A 19,281-nucleotide genomic window follows, 5' to 3' on the forward strand; every position below is an offset into this window, starting at 1 on the left:
AACTAACCCCCTCGACCCTTCTCCATTTAAAATTTGTGTCACTGGGACAGATCCAGTCGGATGTAGGTCACTTATTCCAGACGATTGCTTCTACAGTGTAATTCCTGCATCCTTGAGGCTTGAGTTTATTGTCTAATATCTACAGTAATATCTGCCAGGCTCTGTTTGTGTCAGTGAAGAGATAGTTTACTATATTCGCTGTGAGCACTTATTGATAGGGCTGTTGTGAGTCCGCGGGGTTTTGGGTGTCACAGCGATGCTGCAGCAGCATCCATCACAGCAAGCATGCACTTCCACCCTCACCGCTTTAATGCCTCCGCCCCAAAATAGCACAAACAGCAGACACAGGCTGATTCTAAGTAGACTGCATTCAGGTGGAGAGTGACTCGTTAGATTTAAGAGTCTTTCCTTTAGACTCCTCTCACTGCTAACCTACATGTTACCAGTGTGATGGATAATATCACCTGTTCACCCACCTGTGTGTCATCCACAGTGTCGCGGTTCTCAAGCCCCAGACTGACGCCGCGGCTCAGCAGGAAAAGGGCGCTGTCTATCTCGCCGCTGTCCGACGCCAGCATCGACCTCCAGACGATGATCCGCACCTCGCCCAACTCCCTGGTGGCATACATCAACAATTCACGCTCCAGCTCGGCCGCCAGCAGCTCCTACGGACACCTGTCGGTCGGCGGGCTCAGGTATCCGCACCCACACTGATGTCAGATAACGTAACACCTGGATCTGTCACTCAAAGGTTCAGTTCCACTGAACTTAAACCTTCTCATGAGACAAGTTTTGATTCTTTATCTCAATCACTGAACCCTTGCAGTGTTTGATCGCCTTCTCAGACTGAACAGGTTTATTCCAGCTCAGGTGTCTGATTTTCTCTCTCTCTCTCCTGATTGGTTGTTATGTTGCAGAAGGGAAAAGCCACAAAGTTTTTTCTTCTTTCTTTCTGATTTTCGTTTTTAATTTTATTTCCTCAAATAATTAAAGAATGGAGGTTAACTGCACAGTAAACCAAAGTTTAATTTATTCATTGTAAATATAAGTATCAAGTTTTATGTTTACCGCTGAGATTCTCTTTTATACAAAAATCCTTTATACAAAAATTTCCTCTTGCAGCCCGTCCTTCCCCTTCCCTCACCCCATCAATCCCATGGCCTACCAGCAGCTCCTCTCCCAGCAGCGAGGCCTCAGCGCCTTCGGCCACACTCCGCCCCTCATCCAGCCGCCGCCCACCTTCACCACCCGCCAGGGGGCCCTCGGCCTCTCCTCGCTTCCTGCCTCCACCCACAACAGCGACCTGGTATCCAAGGTAAAGGGGCAAGGGTTTGATTCCACTTCGCATCATTTTCTCCATTTCATTGCCCCTCGCCGTCCTGCTTTCCTGTGTGATCTGTCATGTCCTCTCCAGTACAGGAGAAAAAAACTAATTTACAGAAATGAAAGAGGAGTTTGTGCTAAAGGAAGCTGTTCTGTACCTTTAAAACCATCAAATATGGTATCACACAGGGATAAATGTAAGAACCAGTGCACTTTATTTTAGAAGTACTGCAAGTGATTTTATTAATTCATTTAGTTTCTACACAAAGTCATATTTGCTGATAATTTTAGGTTCAGGTTAGTATCAGGATGCAGGTTAGAAATGATTTTTGTATTGTGTGGATGTTATTTGATGTCTGCGCTCCACGTGCTCTGGACCTTTTATGGAGTTCTGCTTCACAGATGGCTTGATTGAATTATTGATTGATTGATTAACTGGTGTGTGACTAAAATTAAACACATCCACATTTCTGAGGAATGCTCAAAGCTGAGAATTTAGTCTAAAAAATTTTTTCCCGTAACTTGATTCAGTTTTTTTCCTTTTCAGTATATTTTCCAGTCTTCACATATTTATATGTGTCTATAGAAGATGCTGTCATATTGATTTGGACAGAATTTAGCAGCAGTTTCTGTTAGAAACAAGTTCAAATAATCTTGAAGTGAATGAGAGCTTTTGGTTTTCCACCTCTTTTAAAGAAAAAATGCTTTTTAAAGATTTAAAAAAAAAAAATTGCTAAAAAAGCCCTACTTGTTCTTTTTTGTTTAACTTGTCACATAGGACCTGGTTCTGGATTCATTTTTCAGAAGTAATAATCTAATTTCTATTTTTTGTTGATTTTCAGCATTAAACTCTTTTTATTTGTTGCTAGTAAGGATTATTATTTTTTCATTTTTGTACTCAGTTTCTGGTAGTCGCTGCATTTTCCTTCTATAAAAGTCATTTTTTAAGCACATTTTCACTGGTTCAGTAACATCAGCTCTGTTGGCACATTCTTATAAGGCTGTTGTTAATTTTCTATTTTGACTAAGCAGACGTAAAATGTTTATTCTTACAGTATGACAGCTTCTTAGGTGGAAGTCATAAACACACCGACATCTGAATACTGTCATTACTAGATATTGTAGATTTCTTATACATTTTTATTTCTTTTGCCGTTTTAAAAAACAAGACTGTAAACATCTGCCTCGTATATTTGAATCAGTATTTAAAGTTCTTCAAACAAAAGACAGTTTTGTCTGGTTTGAGTTTAAATAAACAGAGAAAATAATATAAGTTTAAGACAGCTGTAAGCTGACAGAGTTTTGTGTACTCGAAGCTTTCTGGATGATTGAAGCCTCTGATTTCTGTGCGGTTGCAGGAAATTCCCCCTTTTTGTTCCCCAGGTATTTTTCTCCATGCCAGCTGCTGAAATAACTGTTTAGCCGAACCCTGAATTTTGCAGCTCCGGTTTCCAGCTGTTTGTTCTCACTGTAGATTTTGTTTGTCATCATCCCGCCCTCCGCTCGCTCACCGGGTCACGGCGCTCTCAGTGTTTTTATTTGCGGTGTCAGCCTCCGCACATGCTCGGTAAACTCTCGGGGGCAAACCCATCATTTCTCTACTCCAACACTTGGTTTCTCTGTCTAATCTGGTCGTTTAATCTCGGAGTCTGGCTCAGATTACAGATGTTTGTGTGAGAGGTTAGGAAGGGCATCGTGTAGATCCTGCAGAAGGGAACAGGGGCCGGTGATTTGCCTTGTGTTATATTTTGAATTGGATTTGCCTTTTTTAGAGAGTTTTTCAGCTGAGAATATGAATTACTCTATGATAAATATAGAAATGTTTGCATAGTTTAATTTTTGTTCTAGTGGGGTTTTGTCTTGGTTGCTTGTTGTTGTTGTTGTTGTTGTCACTATTTCATATAAATAATATTAAATCTACTCCACAGGGTGACACCATATTAATGCAAAAAATGTTAAATTTCAACTTAAATGCACTTAAAGTAAGTTAGTGTAATTTATATAACCCAGTATCACATGTAAAACAGCATAAAAACAATAAATAAATACAGTAAGAAAAAGTATTAAGTTAGAAAGTAAGAAAATTACAAATTAAAACAAACAAAAAATAAAATAAATAACAATAAATATATACACAAACAGAAGGAGAACAGCAGATAAATCACTCAAAATAGTAATATTGTCCTCCACGGGCTTCCGTACATCTTGAACTTTAGGTTACAGTAACCCTCCTGTAAAAATATGATTATTGTGCAGGAGTAACAGGATTTTTACTGGAGATAAACTTTTACTTCAATTCATTTAAATCCGTTCTAGATGTTCTTGCATAACATCTAAAGGTGTCTGATCCTGAATCTTTCCCCTCCTCAGAACCACAGAGGCGACTCGGCCGTCAGCAGCACAGTTGACCCTATGAACACCAAAAGGTCAAAGGTCAAGCCTGAAGCAGAAGGACTGAGGCCATCGTCTCCCTGTTCACCGGTACGAAAGAATAAGAGAAAAATGTGTTTTACTGCTTTGCATCAGGGTTATATGGAGTAAAATGACCTTTGAGTTAACTGAGACTTGAACTGTAAATAGATAATTTGCTCAACAAAGTCTGAACGTAGTTTCAGGAGTGAGTACTCTTTAGAAAGAGGCATTGTGTGGAAAGACGGGACTTAGTTTTGAAAGAAACTTTGGCGCCACTCATTAACAATGCTTTTAAAAAAGTCACGACCTTTTGTAATGAGTAATCAGATGTTTGTAAAATCAGGACCTTTTTTGGATCATGAGGTGACGTTTTTGGACTGTTTTGAGAACCGTGGGAGTTTGGACAGGAAAGTGGGAACATTTGTTTGCCTTCACTCTCTGTGTCCTGATCCGTGGCCCCTGATGCGCCACAGCCTCCTGTGACCTTCTTGTAAATCGCATCTCGGATACAGAAAAACTCCACATGATAAGAGCTTTGCATCCATTCGTTTGGCTCCCCCTCCCTCTCCCTCCGCGGCCACTGTAAACTGTGCCAGAGCACTTCATTTTCATGAAATATTGGCCGGGCTTTATTGTCATGTGAGGAGCCTTTTCCTCTTCCTTTTGACAAATTTGCGGCTTCTCTCCGATAGCGAGGCAGGTTTGGGCGTGATGCATGGGGACGGCGGTGCGCGCAGTCGTCTTGGGGCCACCAGAATTGATGAAGATCGCGTGCGTGGGGCAGAGACAAACATGCTGCAGTCAGCACCTTGTGTGTCAGTGTGTGTGTGCGTCTTTGTGTTGGTGGAAGTGTACCGGGAGCCACGTGGGACAAACTACGTGTCAGTTTGTGTCTCAGACATGTGTGAGCGTCCCTGTACATTTGTCTTGGTGAGGACACTGAGCAGGAGAACATTTTAAACAGTGACACTTCCAGGAAGTGGGGACATCTGAGGAAAGTTTCAATTTTTTACAAAGTTGTGAACTGGAAAGTCTGGGAATTTTTTGGAACGCGAATATATATATATATATATATATATATATATATATATATATATATATATATATATATATATCATTTGGTTGGAATAATTGATCACAACTCTGGGACATTCTTTGATTTTTGTCAAAGTTGTGAAAGGAAAAGTGGGAACAATTTTGGAAATTCTGGAAGTTTTTTAGACAGTGAAAACTGGGGAAAGTGGAGGCGATATTTAGAAAACAGGGAAAGCTTTTATCAAACTGAAAGAACTGTTTGAGAAACACAGTTTCTCAACAGGTTTACCAGATTTGCCGCTGTTGAAGACGAGCCCGGACGCCTGATCACACACTCAGAAACACAAAGCTGACAATGTGAGATTTCAGTGTTTGGTTCATTTACGTTCACGCTGCTGAATTACAAGCTAACGTGGAGTTGTAAACAGAAGTCACGCGTGTGTGTTTGTGGTTGAGGTTGTCAAAACAAATCTGATGCCAACCTCTTCAACTTCAGTGAAGCATGATGGAGCGGTGCGAGCTTTAATCTGTAATTTACCATCTCTGGTGTTCGTGGCAGGTAAAACATATGAACAAACAGCTGAATGTGACTCCTAACAGCTGGGCAGTAAACGCTTCCACATGTGCTTGGTGCAAACAAGCCCTCAGATGAAGGCGAGAAAACGTGCTTATTTCAGTTCGAATAAATAACTCTCGGTGTTTTTCATTTATATTGAGAAAAATAAAGGACAGCTTGACATGTGTTTAACAGTGTTCGGTCTGGATTCTCTACAGAACCATCACAGTGGCTTGTTGGACCTGAAGGATGACGTGGATCGGGACGATTGTAAGCAGGAGCCCGAGGCTGTTTACGAAACCAACTGCCACTGGGAAGGCTGCACCAAAGAGTACGACACGCAGGACCAGCTGGTCCACGTAAGTGTGCGACTGCAAAAAAAACACCATCTGCAAACTGATAAATATTCTGACATCTCAACACCTTTGCTAACCTAAAAGAAATGAAGCTGACAGAAAGATTTGTCCTGAAACCATAAAAATCAGGCCAATGAAAACCCTATCTGCCTCTTGAATAAATACCATATGATCAACGTAGCTTCTGAAAACTCAGATAAAGATATTAAATCTAGACTATTAGAGTTTGGTTTGGCTCAGTTGTGGTTAAAAATCAATCAGTTTAAATTCCAACAATGAGAATGTCAAATCTGAATGTTATTAGTCATTTTTTCTTGCATCATTCACACATCATGCACCAAGCACTCATTTAAAACAAAAGTAAAATATGAAGGTCCCAGAAAGTTGATTCTGTTCATCTGGACATAGCTTTTTCAGTGGGGGAAGATATAAAATATGATAGATAACTGCGACTCAAACTGTATTCTATATGAAACTCTGTTGTTGCTTAACAGGTTAAAATGACTCCTGTTTAGACTGGTGACCTTGGTTGGGTTCCTCTTGTGGCAGCCAAACTATGGTCTCCTTAAACCTGACCAAACAAAAATTAGAACCATAAAAATTATGATCGTCACATATTATATACAAACCTCAGTTTCCCTGTGAACATCCAACACATTGTTATGCCACAGCATGAACTACTGCCATTCTGGCAGATACTGCTGCTGACAAAGAGAGAAGTACTGCCCATGATTCAATAGCTTGTTGAACCACCTTCAGCACCAATAACTTGAGGTAATGGTTTGCTGTATGACTTTATCGGTCTTTCACATCATCGTGGAGTCAATCTTCTTTGCAACATTACTTCAGTACATTGACTTTTGCCACTGAAACACCTTTATCATTGTCTTTTTCAGTCATTCTGTTGTATATTTGATGCTGTTCTTGGGATCATTGTATGCTTTACCCATCAAACAAAAGGCTCACATTTGACTCTGGAATACTTTGGTATACAGAAGAGTTCATAGTTGACTTGATGGCTGCAGGGTGTGCAGACTGCTGTGTTTAGTTTTGTGCATTACGACCAAACGTCTCCATTATGGTCTGACCTATCCAAAGGACATTGTTGCTGAACTCTTTTGTTTTGTTCAATGCAACATTATAAACCTAAGCTTGTTCAGTCTTTTTCTAAGTGTGCTGTCATGAGCTTTAACATTCAACATGCTAACTGAGGCCTGTAGAGTCTGAGATGTACCTCTGAGATGTATTGCACGTCTGATCTTGCTGGGATTCCCACTCCTGGATAGTAGTATTGTGTAGTATTGTGTTAATACACACCTGAATGCTGCACATCAGAAAACTGACAAAACCTCTGCTTTTGTAGAGGTGCTCTAGCTTGATGATGATCAGTTAATCGAGCTAATTTACTTTCTCACTTAATTTCAGTGGAAGCAGTGAGCTTGTGCTTAGTTTTTCACAGGACAGCAGAGAGTCTCCAGTTTTGCAGATGATAAATCATTTGAAATTTGGCCTGCTAAGTTACCAGATGGTTTGGATGGCTAGCTGACCTTTTCCACTCAAGAGATGGAATACTAGTGTTAGCTTTATGGCTGTAAAAAACAATCTGCATTAGCTGTGTTCTCCTACCTAGAGAAATAAGTTAACTAAATATAACAGCAACATTACTTCGATACAAATAAGAGTTGAACGTAGGTGCTGTAATGTCTCCTATTTGGTCCTGACATTATGAAGCTGCAAGTTTAATGCCGACCTTACTGGAAGACAACTCGGGATCAAATTTGATACTGAAAATGAGAAAATCTGCCCTGAAACAAGGGAAATAAAATCTTTTAATTCCTAAAAACTAAATGTTGACTTTCTGTTCCAAAGGTCAGGAATGAGCTCTTTGATCATCTACGTGAACATCTACCTGGACACTGAAAACAACCTCTGTGTTCATTCAGTTCTTGTACATGCTTGTTTTGAGTTTTTCCTCTGGCTGACGAGCTGACCTCCAAACCATCATCGCTTTCATTTTTTCTCATCGCAGCACGCAGAGTCTTGGCTGAAAGGGTCTTAGGCATTCCTCAGTTGCAGTGAAGCAGAGAGAGAAAAGAGGCAGCAGAGTGAGGAGGATTAGTGAGGGTCCTGCAGGGCTGGGAGGCTGCTGTCCATCATTCATTAAACCCCGATTCTTCTGTCCATCTGAGGAAAGTCTCACATAAACCAGCTCTGTGACCGTTTACAGACTTTTAAAGCTGCTATGTGTGGCATTTTCAAACACCGGAGCTTCAGATTCAACATGATTCTGATGCTTTGATCGCAGCGCTGTAAACAAATGAGTCTGTGGTCGAGGTAATTGTCAGCTGTGCCCTTGTTTTTTACAAATCGAGACCACATTTCCTGTAAACTTCATTAGATCCTATCCTCTCCCTGGCAGAGCTCCACTCATTTGTTTTCTTTAGATTCAAGGGTAAACATGTGAGGAATCATTTTTCCATTGATCAGTAACATGATCAAAACCTGTGCTCACTGGCTGTATCTGCATACAAAGACACAGCATGGAGGTGGAAAGTGGATGGATACACTAGTCTTTACCGCGAGATATCAGCAGGTGACTCATCCTAACACCACTAATATCAGTCCTGTGGCTTCTCAGAGGAATTTGGTTAAATCAGTACTTTATGTAATTGAAGGAAGTTTTTTGGGGGACTTGTCTGGAATAAATCATGTAAGCATATTTCCCAACATTGCTGGCAGCTTATTTAAAGGAAGAATTCATCCCAAAATCCATTTTACATATTTTTCTTCTGATCTGTAGTGATGCTCGTCCGTCTAGATAGTTTAGGCGTGAGTCGTCCAGTTTTTGGGACATCAGCAATTTTGGCTTTTTGAAACCAAATGCTTGACTTTAATTTGGGATCATAGTTTACATCATCAAATCACCAACCTTCTGATTAGCAGATGACCCAACTTTAGTCATAAATACAACAATCCTCAGACCAGTAAACGCAGTGATATTCTTAAAAAAAACTAAATTTGGACTTATTCATTTCCATCAAAGTGAGCAGTTGGAGACAGCCAGAACAGTCACAGGTTCACGAGCCCTACTTTATGCTCTCTGTTATTAAAAATCCACAACTGTGTAGGGGCTACAGCATGTGGGAACTATTTTCTTTCACTGTCTACATCCACTACACATAGGAAGATTGTGGCTCACCTAAAGGTGCACACGACATCCTTACACAAATATATGCACGATTCCTTCTGCACAGTGACACATATAGCAAATGTTATTTGGTAGAAAAAAATAGTTGATGCCTGTAGTGATTTCTGAAAAGAGACAGTCATCGGGTCTTCAAGTGCATTTTACTTTAACTATACTGGTGAAAAGGCAGAATTTCTGACAGCTGATAGCTTTAAAACAGATACCAAATCAAACTAGAGCATGAGGAAAGAATAGATCATTTATTTTGGGGTTGAACGGTCCTTAAAAGAGGAAGTCAAGCAGTTGTAATCACGAAAATAATTGTGTTTGTGCAAATATTACAACAAACTGTCTTCCGCTTGGGTTAGATAATCAGGTAAGTCAATAACCTTCCACGGGAGGCTCTATTGAGTTTTTGAGGGCATTTTATTCTCTCAAAAATCTGTTAAAGCAGGAATAAATTTGAGGTTTCAAAGACACATAAGAGAGAAAAAGGTCAATTTTGAAAACACTCACAATAAAAGGATGAAGCTTGTCGAAAATGCTAAGAAAAAATATGATTTATTTTAAGAAGAAATGGTTTTTAGTGAGCTGTCTGATTTCGCTCTTTAACCCATGTTCATTTCCACTGTCGCAGGCAGTCTACGTATTCCCAATTAGACTTTCATCTGCTGCAGCCTTCCTTTGAGATTTCCGCTGATAAGATGGATTTCCACAGAAACATTAAACCGGGAACAACGTGGGAGCCTCTTAGTGGACAGCTCTCCCCAGAAAACCCTCTCATTTCTCTGTGTGTGTGTGTCCCACAGCACATCAATAACGACCACATCCATGGAGAGAAGAAGGAGTTCGTGTGCCGCTGGGAGGACTGTTCGCGGGAGCAGAAGCCCTTCAAAGCTCAGTACATGCTGGTGGTTCACATGCGCCGACACACGGGGGAGAAACCACACAAGTGCACGGTGGGTAACGGATGGCCTCTGCGCCCTCTTCAGGCTCCCACAGGGCCCCTCATGCTCTCTAAACACCAGCAACTGCACATATGCACACATCTGGAAAACACACAGATTTCTTCAGACTTCCTCTTACTGAAGCATTCATCATTTTACTGTCAGATTAAAAGAATTTATACCCACACAACATCTGTAAACCCCTGGTTTTGACCCAAACCCCAGTTGATGGATTTATAACCTGTAACAGTATATTTAAGTTTTGTTCCAAAAAAATTGCTAAACTGCTGCTTTGCAACCAACTGGTCTCCAACTGGTTTTTCTGCCTGTGTGACTGAAGCTTTAATCATAATTATCAGTCTCACGATATGATTTAAAGTCTTTACTTGTATAAATAGAAGTGAATATCTACTTTTAAAGTACCACACAAATATTAGGATGTCCACTATGAAGGCCTTGTGTTACCCTGTTGGTTATTTAACTGTTTATCCAGACAGTTATCTGTGTTTTGTCTTTATTTTTTTGCTGCCATTTGTTTGTTAGAGTCACTTAATTATTTCCTGTCTTCCTGTGCAGTTTGAGGGATGCTCTAAGGCCTACTCCCGCCTGGAGAATCTAAAAACCCACCTGCGCTCGCACACCGGCGAGAAGCCATACGTCTGCGAGCACGAAGGATGCAACAAAGCCTTTTCAAACGCCTCGGACCGGGCCAAGCACCAGAACCGGACGCACTCGAACGAGGTACAAAAGACTTCTCCGCTCACTGAAACTTCACACAGACTCTCTTATGGAGCTGCATAACAAATTCTCTCAGAGCGCTGCGATTGAAGTGGTGGAGATGTGAGGCTGCAGGTAGTGACAGCAGTTCACCTCCACCTCAGGTGAGCTGAAGGCTTCATGTTGGGCAGCACGTTTGTTCCTTTGTGTCTGTACGAAGTGGTGCCGGCACCCTTTGTGTCCCCCTGTGCAAGTCTTGCAGACATTTGTGAGTAAATAATGAGGTGGAGGCATAATGAGCTCCACGGCCCACAATGCATTAGGGCGAATCATGCTTGCCGCCCCTGCAGGAGCCAGACCACCTGCAGGAGCAGAAAATGAATCCTGGCAGTGTTTCAGAGCGCTCAGTGGGACTGCAGAGTGGGAATTCGGCATCGCTGCAACAGCCCACGGTCACACTGAGCTGCTCACATGCAGCTCAGATACAACTCAATAAAAAAAGGTCCGCAGCATTAGAGAGGGAATTAAAACCTGCAGGTTGCCTCTGACTGCTGAGAAATCCCAAAGTCACTGATTGTTTCTGCTGATTTCCTCATTAAACGTTCAGTGCTAACAGCTGTTGACAGCAGATCTGCACAGCCTGCTGGAGTCACAGTTCACTATGTACCCTCACAGTGAATATGCAGGCTCTAATGACCGTATATATAAAGATGGATGTGGCCACCATAACATTTGGGAACTGCAGTTTTCGGTAGTTTTCAGTCTTTTATTTCAGCATTGAATGATTTTTTCTCTGCACCTACAGAAACCTTACGTATGTAAGATCCCCGGGTGCACCAAGCGCTACACCGATCCCAGCTCTCTCAGGAAGCACGTGAAGACAGTGCACGGCCCTGAGGCCCACGTCACCAAGAAGCAGCGCAGCGACCTGCCACCCAGACCACTGCCACCCCGGGAGAACAGCGAGAATGAGACGGGTCCAAGAGAGCGAACCCACAGGGAAGACAAAATATTGGACAACAGCTCCCCCAGAGGTGTGGAGGACTACCTGCAGGTCAAATCCATCAAGACAGAAAACTCTATGGTAAGACCGCTCAAATCTGCACACACACACACAGGGGCACAAAGTTAGACGAGTTATGTACTGCATGCTGACTTTACTACACAGCTTTTGATTCTAACAACTCTAGTATAAACCTCTTTTGTTTAATGAAGTATTTCTCTTATTTCTCTTCTTTTAGTCCAGCATGCCTTTTTGTTCTAACCTTTCTTCAGCTTCCTGCCTCATTGTTTTCATTTCTCTCTCCTTTCTGACTTTCCTTATGGACAGACCTTACTGAGGTGAGCTCATCTGTGGCTTATAACTATTGTACATTATTTAAAGTCCTTTTTATTTACCATCTTTCAACTTCCTTCCTTTCCATTGCACTGATTCACTTCCAAAATTACATTATGACCAAAGAACAGCAGCTTCAAAGTCCCAAACACCTCCAGATTTATTCTCCCCACTCTTGTTGTAAAGCCATCTTGAGTTATGCCTCATTACCCTCTCCCATTCCTTTCCTCATTTTCATTCCAAGGTGCCAGATTTTCTTGTAATGTTTTAAAGTGGCCGTGAGCAATATTAGTTCAGGCTCTTTGAAGGTCTTTCAATTTTTTTTTAAACACTGGCTACTTTTTCATTAATTTTAATTCCATTCCTTGTACCTGTCCATTTCCAGAGGATTGTTAACTCTCAACAGAAGAAACAGTGTTGTGCCTACACCAGGGTTGTCCTTGATCCAACACAGCTGATTTAAATGGCTAAATGACGTCAACATGTCTTGAAGTTCTCCAGAGGGCTGGTAATGAACTAATTATTTGATTCAGGTGTGCTGACACAGGGTGTCAGCACACCTGAATCAAACAAGTTAACAAAGAACACATTTTGAATTGCATCTTTGGCCACTTTATTACGAGCTGCCTGTCACATAAACACATAATTTATGTGCCAAAGACAGACCAAAACAAAATAGAATTTTTGCACCAAGGTGATTCCCAAAGAGCTATTAGCTGAAAACTTGTCATAACTCATCATGGTGTGCAGTGTGTCCTTGAAAATATTAAGATGTATGTGGCCCTTCACTGAAGCCTCATCAGAAATGGTCTCAGTGGAAGTTTGGCTAATAAGAAGCCATTTTTAATGAAGGGGACCAAGGAGAAAAGACTGAGGCTGGATTATACAAGATCTGGACTGAAAATCAGCAGCAGCTCTGATAGAGTGATGAATCCAAATAAAAAAATCTGTGGTGAAAATCATTATCAGTATGTACAGATGTGGTCAGGTACAACAGTGAGTGTCTACAGACATCTGTAAAACACGGTGGAGGCTCTGTCATGGTTTTGGGCTACATATAACTCAGTGGTGTTGGAGATCTTGTCAAAATTGATGAGATATGAACAGAGAAAAGTACCATCAAACTGTGATCCACAATGCAATATTTTTTGAAAAGCATCTGATTGATATAAGCACCTTTTTCAGCATGATGATCCCAAACACACTACCAGTGCAGTAAAAGAAACCCACGGTGCAGCACTATCAGTCATTAATGAAATGACAAGAAACCTTTCCAGCTCATTTGAATTGCCGTATGCTTTATTTCCATTTACGAGTCCAGTTGTTCCCCTTTTCCTAGCTAAGTCTAAAGAAATGATGTGAGGCTCAAGACTTTTGCACAGTACTGTATAATCAAAAAATGGTCACATTTCATAAACCGTTGATTTATGCAAGTGTGTAACAGACTTGTGTGTAATCACGTTGAGTCAGGTTCAGAAGTTTTGTTTTTAGCAACTGCAGTATAATATAAACAACTTGAAATACTGCTAGAAATACTTTAAGTCTCATGCTTTTCTTTTTAATGCTGGTATTCCAGCAAGACAAACAGAGCATTTTATTGATAAAACTGCAGTTTTTTTCACTGTAATTTTCTTGATGAGACTATAACTTGCCATATATTTGCCACCATTTCCATAGGCTTTAAATATAAAATGGATGAAGCCACTACCCAAAAAATAAACTCTGTAATTTCACTCATCAAAACAGCCAAATGTGTCAGATAATGGCAACTAAAACATGCCAAAAGGCACACAAAACACAAACATGGTGGAAAGGTCAATTTCATTGACTCCAAAGCACTGGGCTTAACCTCTGGCATGGGGGCTGGTCCTTGATTAACGTCTGAGAAGCCCTGCCCTATTTCAGTAACAGCTGTTTAAAGTACCAAAAGTCAAGAAGGACTATAATCCTTTTCAGGGTAGAATATTAAAAACAACTCTACATTGCCTAATCTCTTATTGAAGTAGCTTTTCTTGGGTTTTTTTTTGTTTTTTTTAATGGGATTTGTTTAATTTGTATAATTAAATTGGAATTAATTGCATCCAGTTAGTTTCTGAGATTTTAGTCATCTGAAACAAGCAGGGAGTTATTTATGCATGACGTTGTTATCTCGAAATGGTACTACGGTGTACATTTTTCTGTTACACAGGATTACATTCACAGCAGAGACCTATCAAACACCCATCACAGACCATGATAAAAGTCACTCCTGGATGAATATTCAAACACTGGGAATTGGTTGTGCAAACTGAGCCAACCAGCAAGCTGTGATCAAGACAGCTTTTTTAGCAGCGAATATATTAGAGACTGCAAGGAAACAGGCCAGGCAGTGGATATACACCGTCTAATCATTGCTGTCCTTAGTCCGACTGGAGAGGTTTGTCATCATGTTAAACCCTCTGTTAACTCGAATTTGATGTAAACAAAACTAACATTGAAAGATATAGTTGTGAAGGTAAGAGAACAACAAGCTTCACCTAAATGCTTGAGCAGCCTCCACCCTGACAGTTGATTTTTTGGAGAGGGAAATGTGATCACATGTTGTGATGATTGGCCCGGCGCTCTGGCTCAGGCTCAAGCAGCCTTTCATCCTGCCCATTTCTAATTCACAGACAGACTAAGACAGTCTGTAATCTGTGGTGCGCCCCCACCTCTTCACCCCCATCCCCAAAAAACACACTCATTATTTACAATTAAGCTGGGGGAGGATAAAAGACTCACTGATTCACTGTTTTTCATGCCATGTTAACCACTGTCCCATTTTTGTTCTACTACAGAAAAGCTGTTTTTAGGACAAACTATTGTGTCTCTTTCTGTTTTGCTCATGTTCTTTTTTTAAAATCTCATTTTCTGCATTCCTTCTCTTTCTCTTCCTTCTTCACAGATGTATCAGTCCAGCCCTGGTGGTCAGTCATCATGTAGCAGCGAACCATCACCACTTGGCAGTGCCACCAACAATGACAGTGGAGTAGAGATGGCGGCGCACAGCGGGGGGAGCCTAGGGGACCTCAGCACCCTGGATGACCTGCCGTTTGTGGAGTCCTTGGGCTTTGAAGATTCCACCAGTGGGGTCGCAGCGGTGGGTCTTCGCTTTAGAAAGCAATTCAGCACCAGCCAGCGCCTGGAGCATCTCAAGAAGGAGAAACTGAAGACAGTGAGGGACTCCTGCCAGTGGACCAACAACCCAACACCACCTGTGGTCCTCGGGACGAAGCTCCCACCCATACTGGCAGGCGGTGAGTTGATAGAAAGTCTAGATTAAAGCTGCTTTGACAGTTATTCACTTCACTTCAACCTTTCACTAAAAATATAGAAACTTTTCCATAGTTAACACTTTTCTTAGGTGATTTGGTTTCCAATCCAAGAACTAATTAGTAAGCAGGTGGACACTTTACTTTAACGTTTCCCACACATGAATAGACTTGGACAGGACTTTACTTGGACAATCCTCCTATAACCGTGCAGAAGAACTGAGTGTGAAGGTTGAAACTGTCAGTTTACTAGATCCATCTTTGTTCCATCCTCATCCATGGCCATAAGCTGTAGGTAGAAACAATAGGATCATGGATACGTGCTGAGCTTCCTTAGCACTTTGTCTGAGACCAGCTTTGGAGGTGATGAGCTCAGTCATTTAGGAGAAGATTAATAAAATGAACATGATTACATGGAGTCCTTCCCTGGTACCCAAAGTATCTGACTGGACACCTGAGAGAGATGTTTCAAGTATGTCCAACCAAGGCAGACCCAGGGATCCTTCACATTATTCAGGTGCTTTTCCAGTTCTGAGTGGTAGTCCTTCTACTCTGGAGGATGGAGGTTTATGCTGCTGTGCTGAACTCACTGAAGCTGCAGAGCACAACAAAGGACTTTCATCAAGACCATGGACTAGAATGAGAAACTGCCCAGTGAGCTATCTGAATATTGATCTGTTTTTTATTGCGGAAAAAGTATATGTGGTATTACTTGTGGCATTAATTGACGTAGAAAGAGCAGGTGCACCTTCTTTCATATGAACACATACACCCACTGCCCCCTCAGATAGAATCTAATTCAATGAAACGCACTACATTTGGTCCACCAGCAAGTTCCTAGTATTTTATGTTTGTTCGATTGAGTTTAAAAATACCTGAAAAAAAGCTCCACAAGCTTGACAAAGTAGCTCTAGATCTAGAGTTTCTCATTCTCGTCTGTTTGTTCACAGGTTCCCTCCTGGAGAGCCAAAATATGGGTGGGGGTCCGGCGTCCTTCCCTGGTTCTAGCTTTGGTGAACTGAGCTCTAGTAAAATGACTGTGCTAGAAAACCTTTCCGAGAGACGTGATAGCACTTCCAGCACCTTGAGCTCAGTCTACACCCTCAGTCGCCGCTCCTCAGGCATCTCCCCTTGTTTCTCCAGTCGGCGCTCCAGCCAGGCCTCACAATTTGGTGCCAACCGCCCCAGCAACATCAGCTCTGCGGACTCCTACGACCCCATCTCTGCCGACATCTCACGGCGTTCAAGTCAGGCTAGTCAGTGTGGTGGGAGTGGCGGAGGAGCAGGAGTGTTTGGAGCAGTGGGTCTTCCCAGCCCTCTGAGCCTGACCCCAGCCCAACACTACCGTCTCAAGGCAAAATATGCAGCTGCCACTGGGGGCGTACCACCTACACCTCTTCCATATATGGACCAAATGTGTCTGCAATCCCATGCAGCCCTGTATGAGGACTCCCAGAAACCCTCCACCAACAAAGGCCTACCTTTCAGACAGTACAGCAGCTATGCCACAAGAAGTTTGATGCCCCACGAAGTCCCATCTAACATCCCCCGTCGAGCCAGTGACCCTGTGAGACAGGTTGCCCCAGAAACTTTAAACCAGTCGCAGTTGCACCGCTACAACAGCATGGGCACGCTGAGTGGAAGGGTGACAATCCAGCCTTGTCCACCTCCTGCAGCAGATCACCGACGTTTATCTCAGCAAGACTGTCATCGATCAGATGGAGGTCTTCACCGTTACCCTTATAGTCTGCGACCACCAAGCATTTCAGAGAATGCTACCATGGAGACAACAAGTCACATCCCTGATAATGGAGACAAGACAAATGAAGATTTCCAAGGAGCCTCGGCTATCCAGCAGCAGCACTTCAGTCAGAGAAGGATGGCTATTGTGAATCTGCTCTCACAGATTTTACCCACTTCGAGGAATAGTCCAGGTCAACAGCAACAGATGTGTCCACCTTCGCCATCCAATGTTCCAGCAAGTTCAGGACTCATGGATGCCTCCCAGGAGTACTCCAGACTACAGGTTCGAGGGAACCTGGCTGTGCTCCAGCAAAACCACAATTTTGGATCTCTTAGCAACCATTTCAGCTCCAACCAGCAGTTGAATCAGAACCTCACAATGCAGCAGAGGTACATTCAGCTGAACTCCGAGCCAGGAGCAAACTGCCTCCAGCAACAAGGATTCCAGCAGCCATCGAATCTCAATGAAGCCCTGTTAATTGAAGGCATCCAGCCCTATGACAGGAATGGTAACACCACCTATAAGCCTTGCATTAACACCATTAGTGGGAGCAACTGCAAACAGGAGTCATGTGACATGGAGACCTTTGACTTGCACTTTGCTGATGCTGGATTTCAGCCTGTGCAGATAAAAATTGAACACACTGACACATCAATATGTAACATGAACTCCCCAAATCCCTCACAAGTTGGAAATCAGAACAATTTTCAGCCAAGGCCACCAACCGAACCGAGATCTCTGAACAAGAACCCTTCAGTTCCAAAAGTTACGCAGCAAATGATGCAAGCTGCTAATGCTAACTCCGAATTATCCACTGCTGGAGTTTTAGGACTTCACCGCAGCAATAATGCTAATGACAATGCCTTGTACTACACAGGGCAGATTCAAGTATATGAGCCTAATGGTAATGTAAACTGTAACAAGGTGGTGCCTCCCACTTCAAGCGCCAATCAGACGGCAAGAACCAGTGACTGTACCACAGCACTGGAGCAGGCCCAAATAGACTTTGATTGCATGCTGGATGATGGGGATCACTCCAGCCTCGTGTCGGGAACGCTAAGTCCAGGTCTGCTCCAGAGTTTGTCCCAGAGCTCCTCTCGCCTCACGACGCCCAGGAACTCGGTCACGTTGCCTTCGGTGCCTGCGGGGACAGGGAACATGGCCATCGGGGACATGAGCTCACTGCTGACTGCTCTAGCAGAGGAGAGCAAGTTCCTCAACTTGATGTCTTAGCCTCAAACTGTGTGCAGACATTTTGAACCCCTGATGCAGAATAACCCTTCAACCCTGCAGTTGGAATTGATGTGATTGTGAGCTGAAAGCTTCTGTAGCCTGCCTGTTGTTTCCTTGTACAGTCTTGTTTATGAATTATTTAAAATGGCAGTTTTTTTAGTCTTTTCAAAAAGCCATATCATTCTTTTTTCTTTTTTTTTTTGCCTTAGGTAGCAAAAATGATGAACAAGGGAGTTTATTCAGTTGTTGTACAGGTCTGCAGTAAGATCAGTTTACTAAGTGCCTGCCTCAGATACAACAAACACATGTTGTGCGTATAGTTATATTCAAAAAACGTGCAAATTCAACCAGGTAATTATCTGTGTACTCAATTAAAACCTTTCACACTGTAAATTACTTGAGTTCAACTTTAATATTTGTCAAGGAGAAAACAGTTCACTATTCTTTTTTTTCCATCTATCATCAAGTTTACAGCCACTTCCCTTGGTGAGCTGTGATTTGATTGCTGCATTGCTGCTGAGATTAACTGTGGCATCTCAGATTTGGGCATCAGAGACTTGATTTGTGACTGGAATTATTGATAACTTGGCCGTGCTCTCACAGAGAGAAGAGGAGAAGACTTCAGAGCAGAGACTCAAGCTTTCTTCTTTTTTACACTGTTGAAAACAGTTTGTTGTGCTCGTTATATGTAAATATCCTTTGTATATTTCTAAGAAATACAGTATTGACTTTGATTTTTTTAAATGCATGTGTTTTGTGTTGTCCTTCCAGCCCAGGTTATCCACAGCAGAATCAGAAATACATTTTTTTTCAGTATCTAAAAAAAACTATTTGGCTGTAGTTTAGGAAACACTATGCAATGCCATGCAAAGAGCAATATTAATGTTTAAAATGCACCTACTAAGCCAATTTCAAGCATTTTTTTTCCTGGGCCCAACAGAAGACTTTGAAAGCAGGCCAATTGAGCTTGTATGTCTATAATTGCCTGGGTTACTGACATCCACTCTCTCTAACATCATAAAGATCTAAGAGTAGAAAAATAATGTATGAAACAGAGCGTTTGGAGCAATCTGAAGCCTCAGCCTTTGGCTGACTGGGATTACTTTAGCCATGATTAACTTAAGCATCCAATATTCCAACAAAAT

The 19,281-nt window shown here is 42.0% G+C and overlaps 1 protein-coding gene across 1 annotated transcript in view; it reads left to right on the forward strand.

Annotated features, from left to right (window-relative positions):
- LOC146680791 (transcription activator GLI2.L-like) overlaps positions 1-18,812 on the forward strand; it is a 93,918-nt gene extending 75,106 nt beyond the window's left edge. Inside the window, exons 6-14 of the mRNA XM_085448923.1 lie at positions 494-695; positions 1,123-1,315; positions 3,694-3,804; positions 5,545-5,685; positions 9,679-9,828; positions 10,393-10,557; positions 11,339-11,617; positions 14,793-15,144; positions 16,110-18,812. Coding sequence (XP_085305049.1) covers positions 494-695; positions 1,123-1,315; positions 3,694-3,804; positions 5,545-5,685; positions 9,679-9,828; positions 10,393-10,557; positions 11,339-11,617; positions 14,793-15,144; positions 16,110-18,136 — 3,620 coding nt within the window. The 3' untranslated portion in view covers positions 18,137-18,812. The remainder of the gene's footprint in view (positions 1-493; positions 696-1,122; positions 1,316-3,693; positions 3,805-5,544; positions 5,686-9,678; positions 9,829-10,392; positions 10,558-11,338; positions 11,618-14,792; positions 15,145-16,109) is intronic.
- The last annotated feature ends 469 nt before the right edge of the window (positions 18,813-19,281 follow it).

This window comes from Copadichromis virginalis, linkage group LG23 (genome assembly GCF_057382275.1).
Source record: "Copadichromis virginalis isolate Kocher_CV1m ecotype Utaka linkage group LG23, C_Virginalis_male_GT1.1, whole genome shotgun sequence".
Lineage (NCBI taxonomy): Eukaryota > Metazoa > Chordata > Actinopteri > Cichliformes > Cichlidae > Copadichromis > Copadichromis virginalis.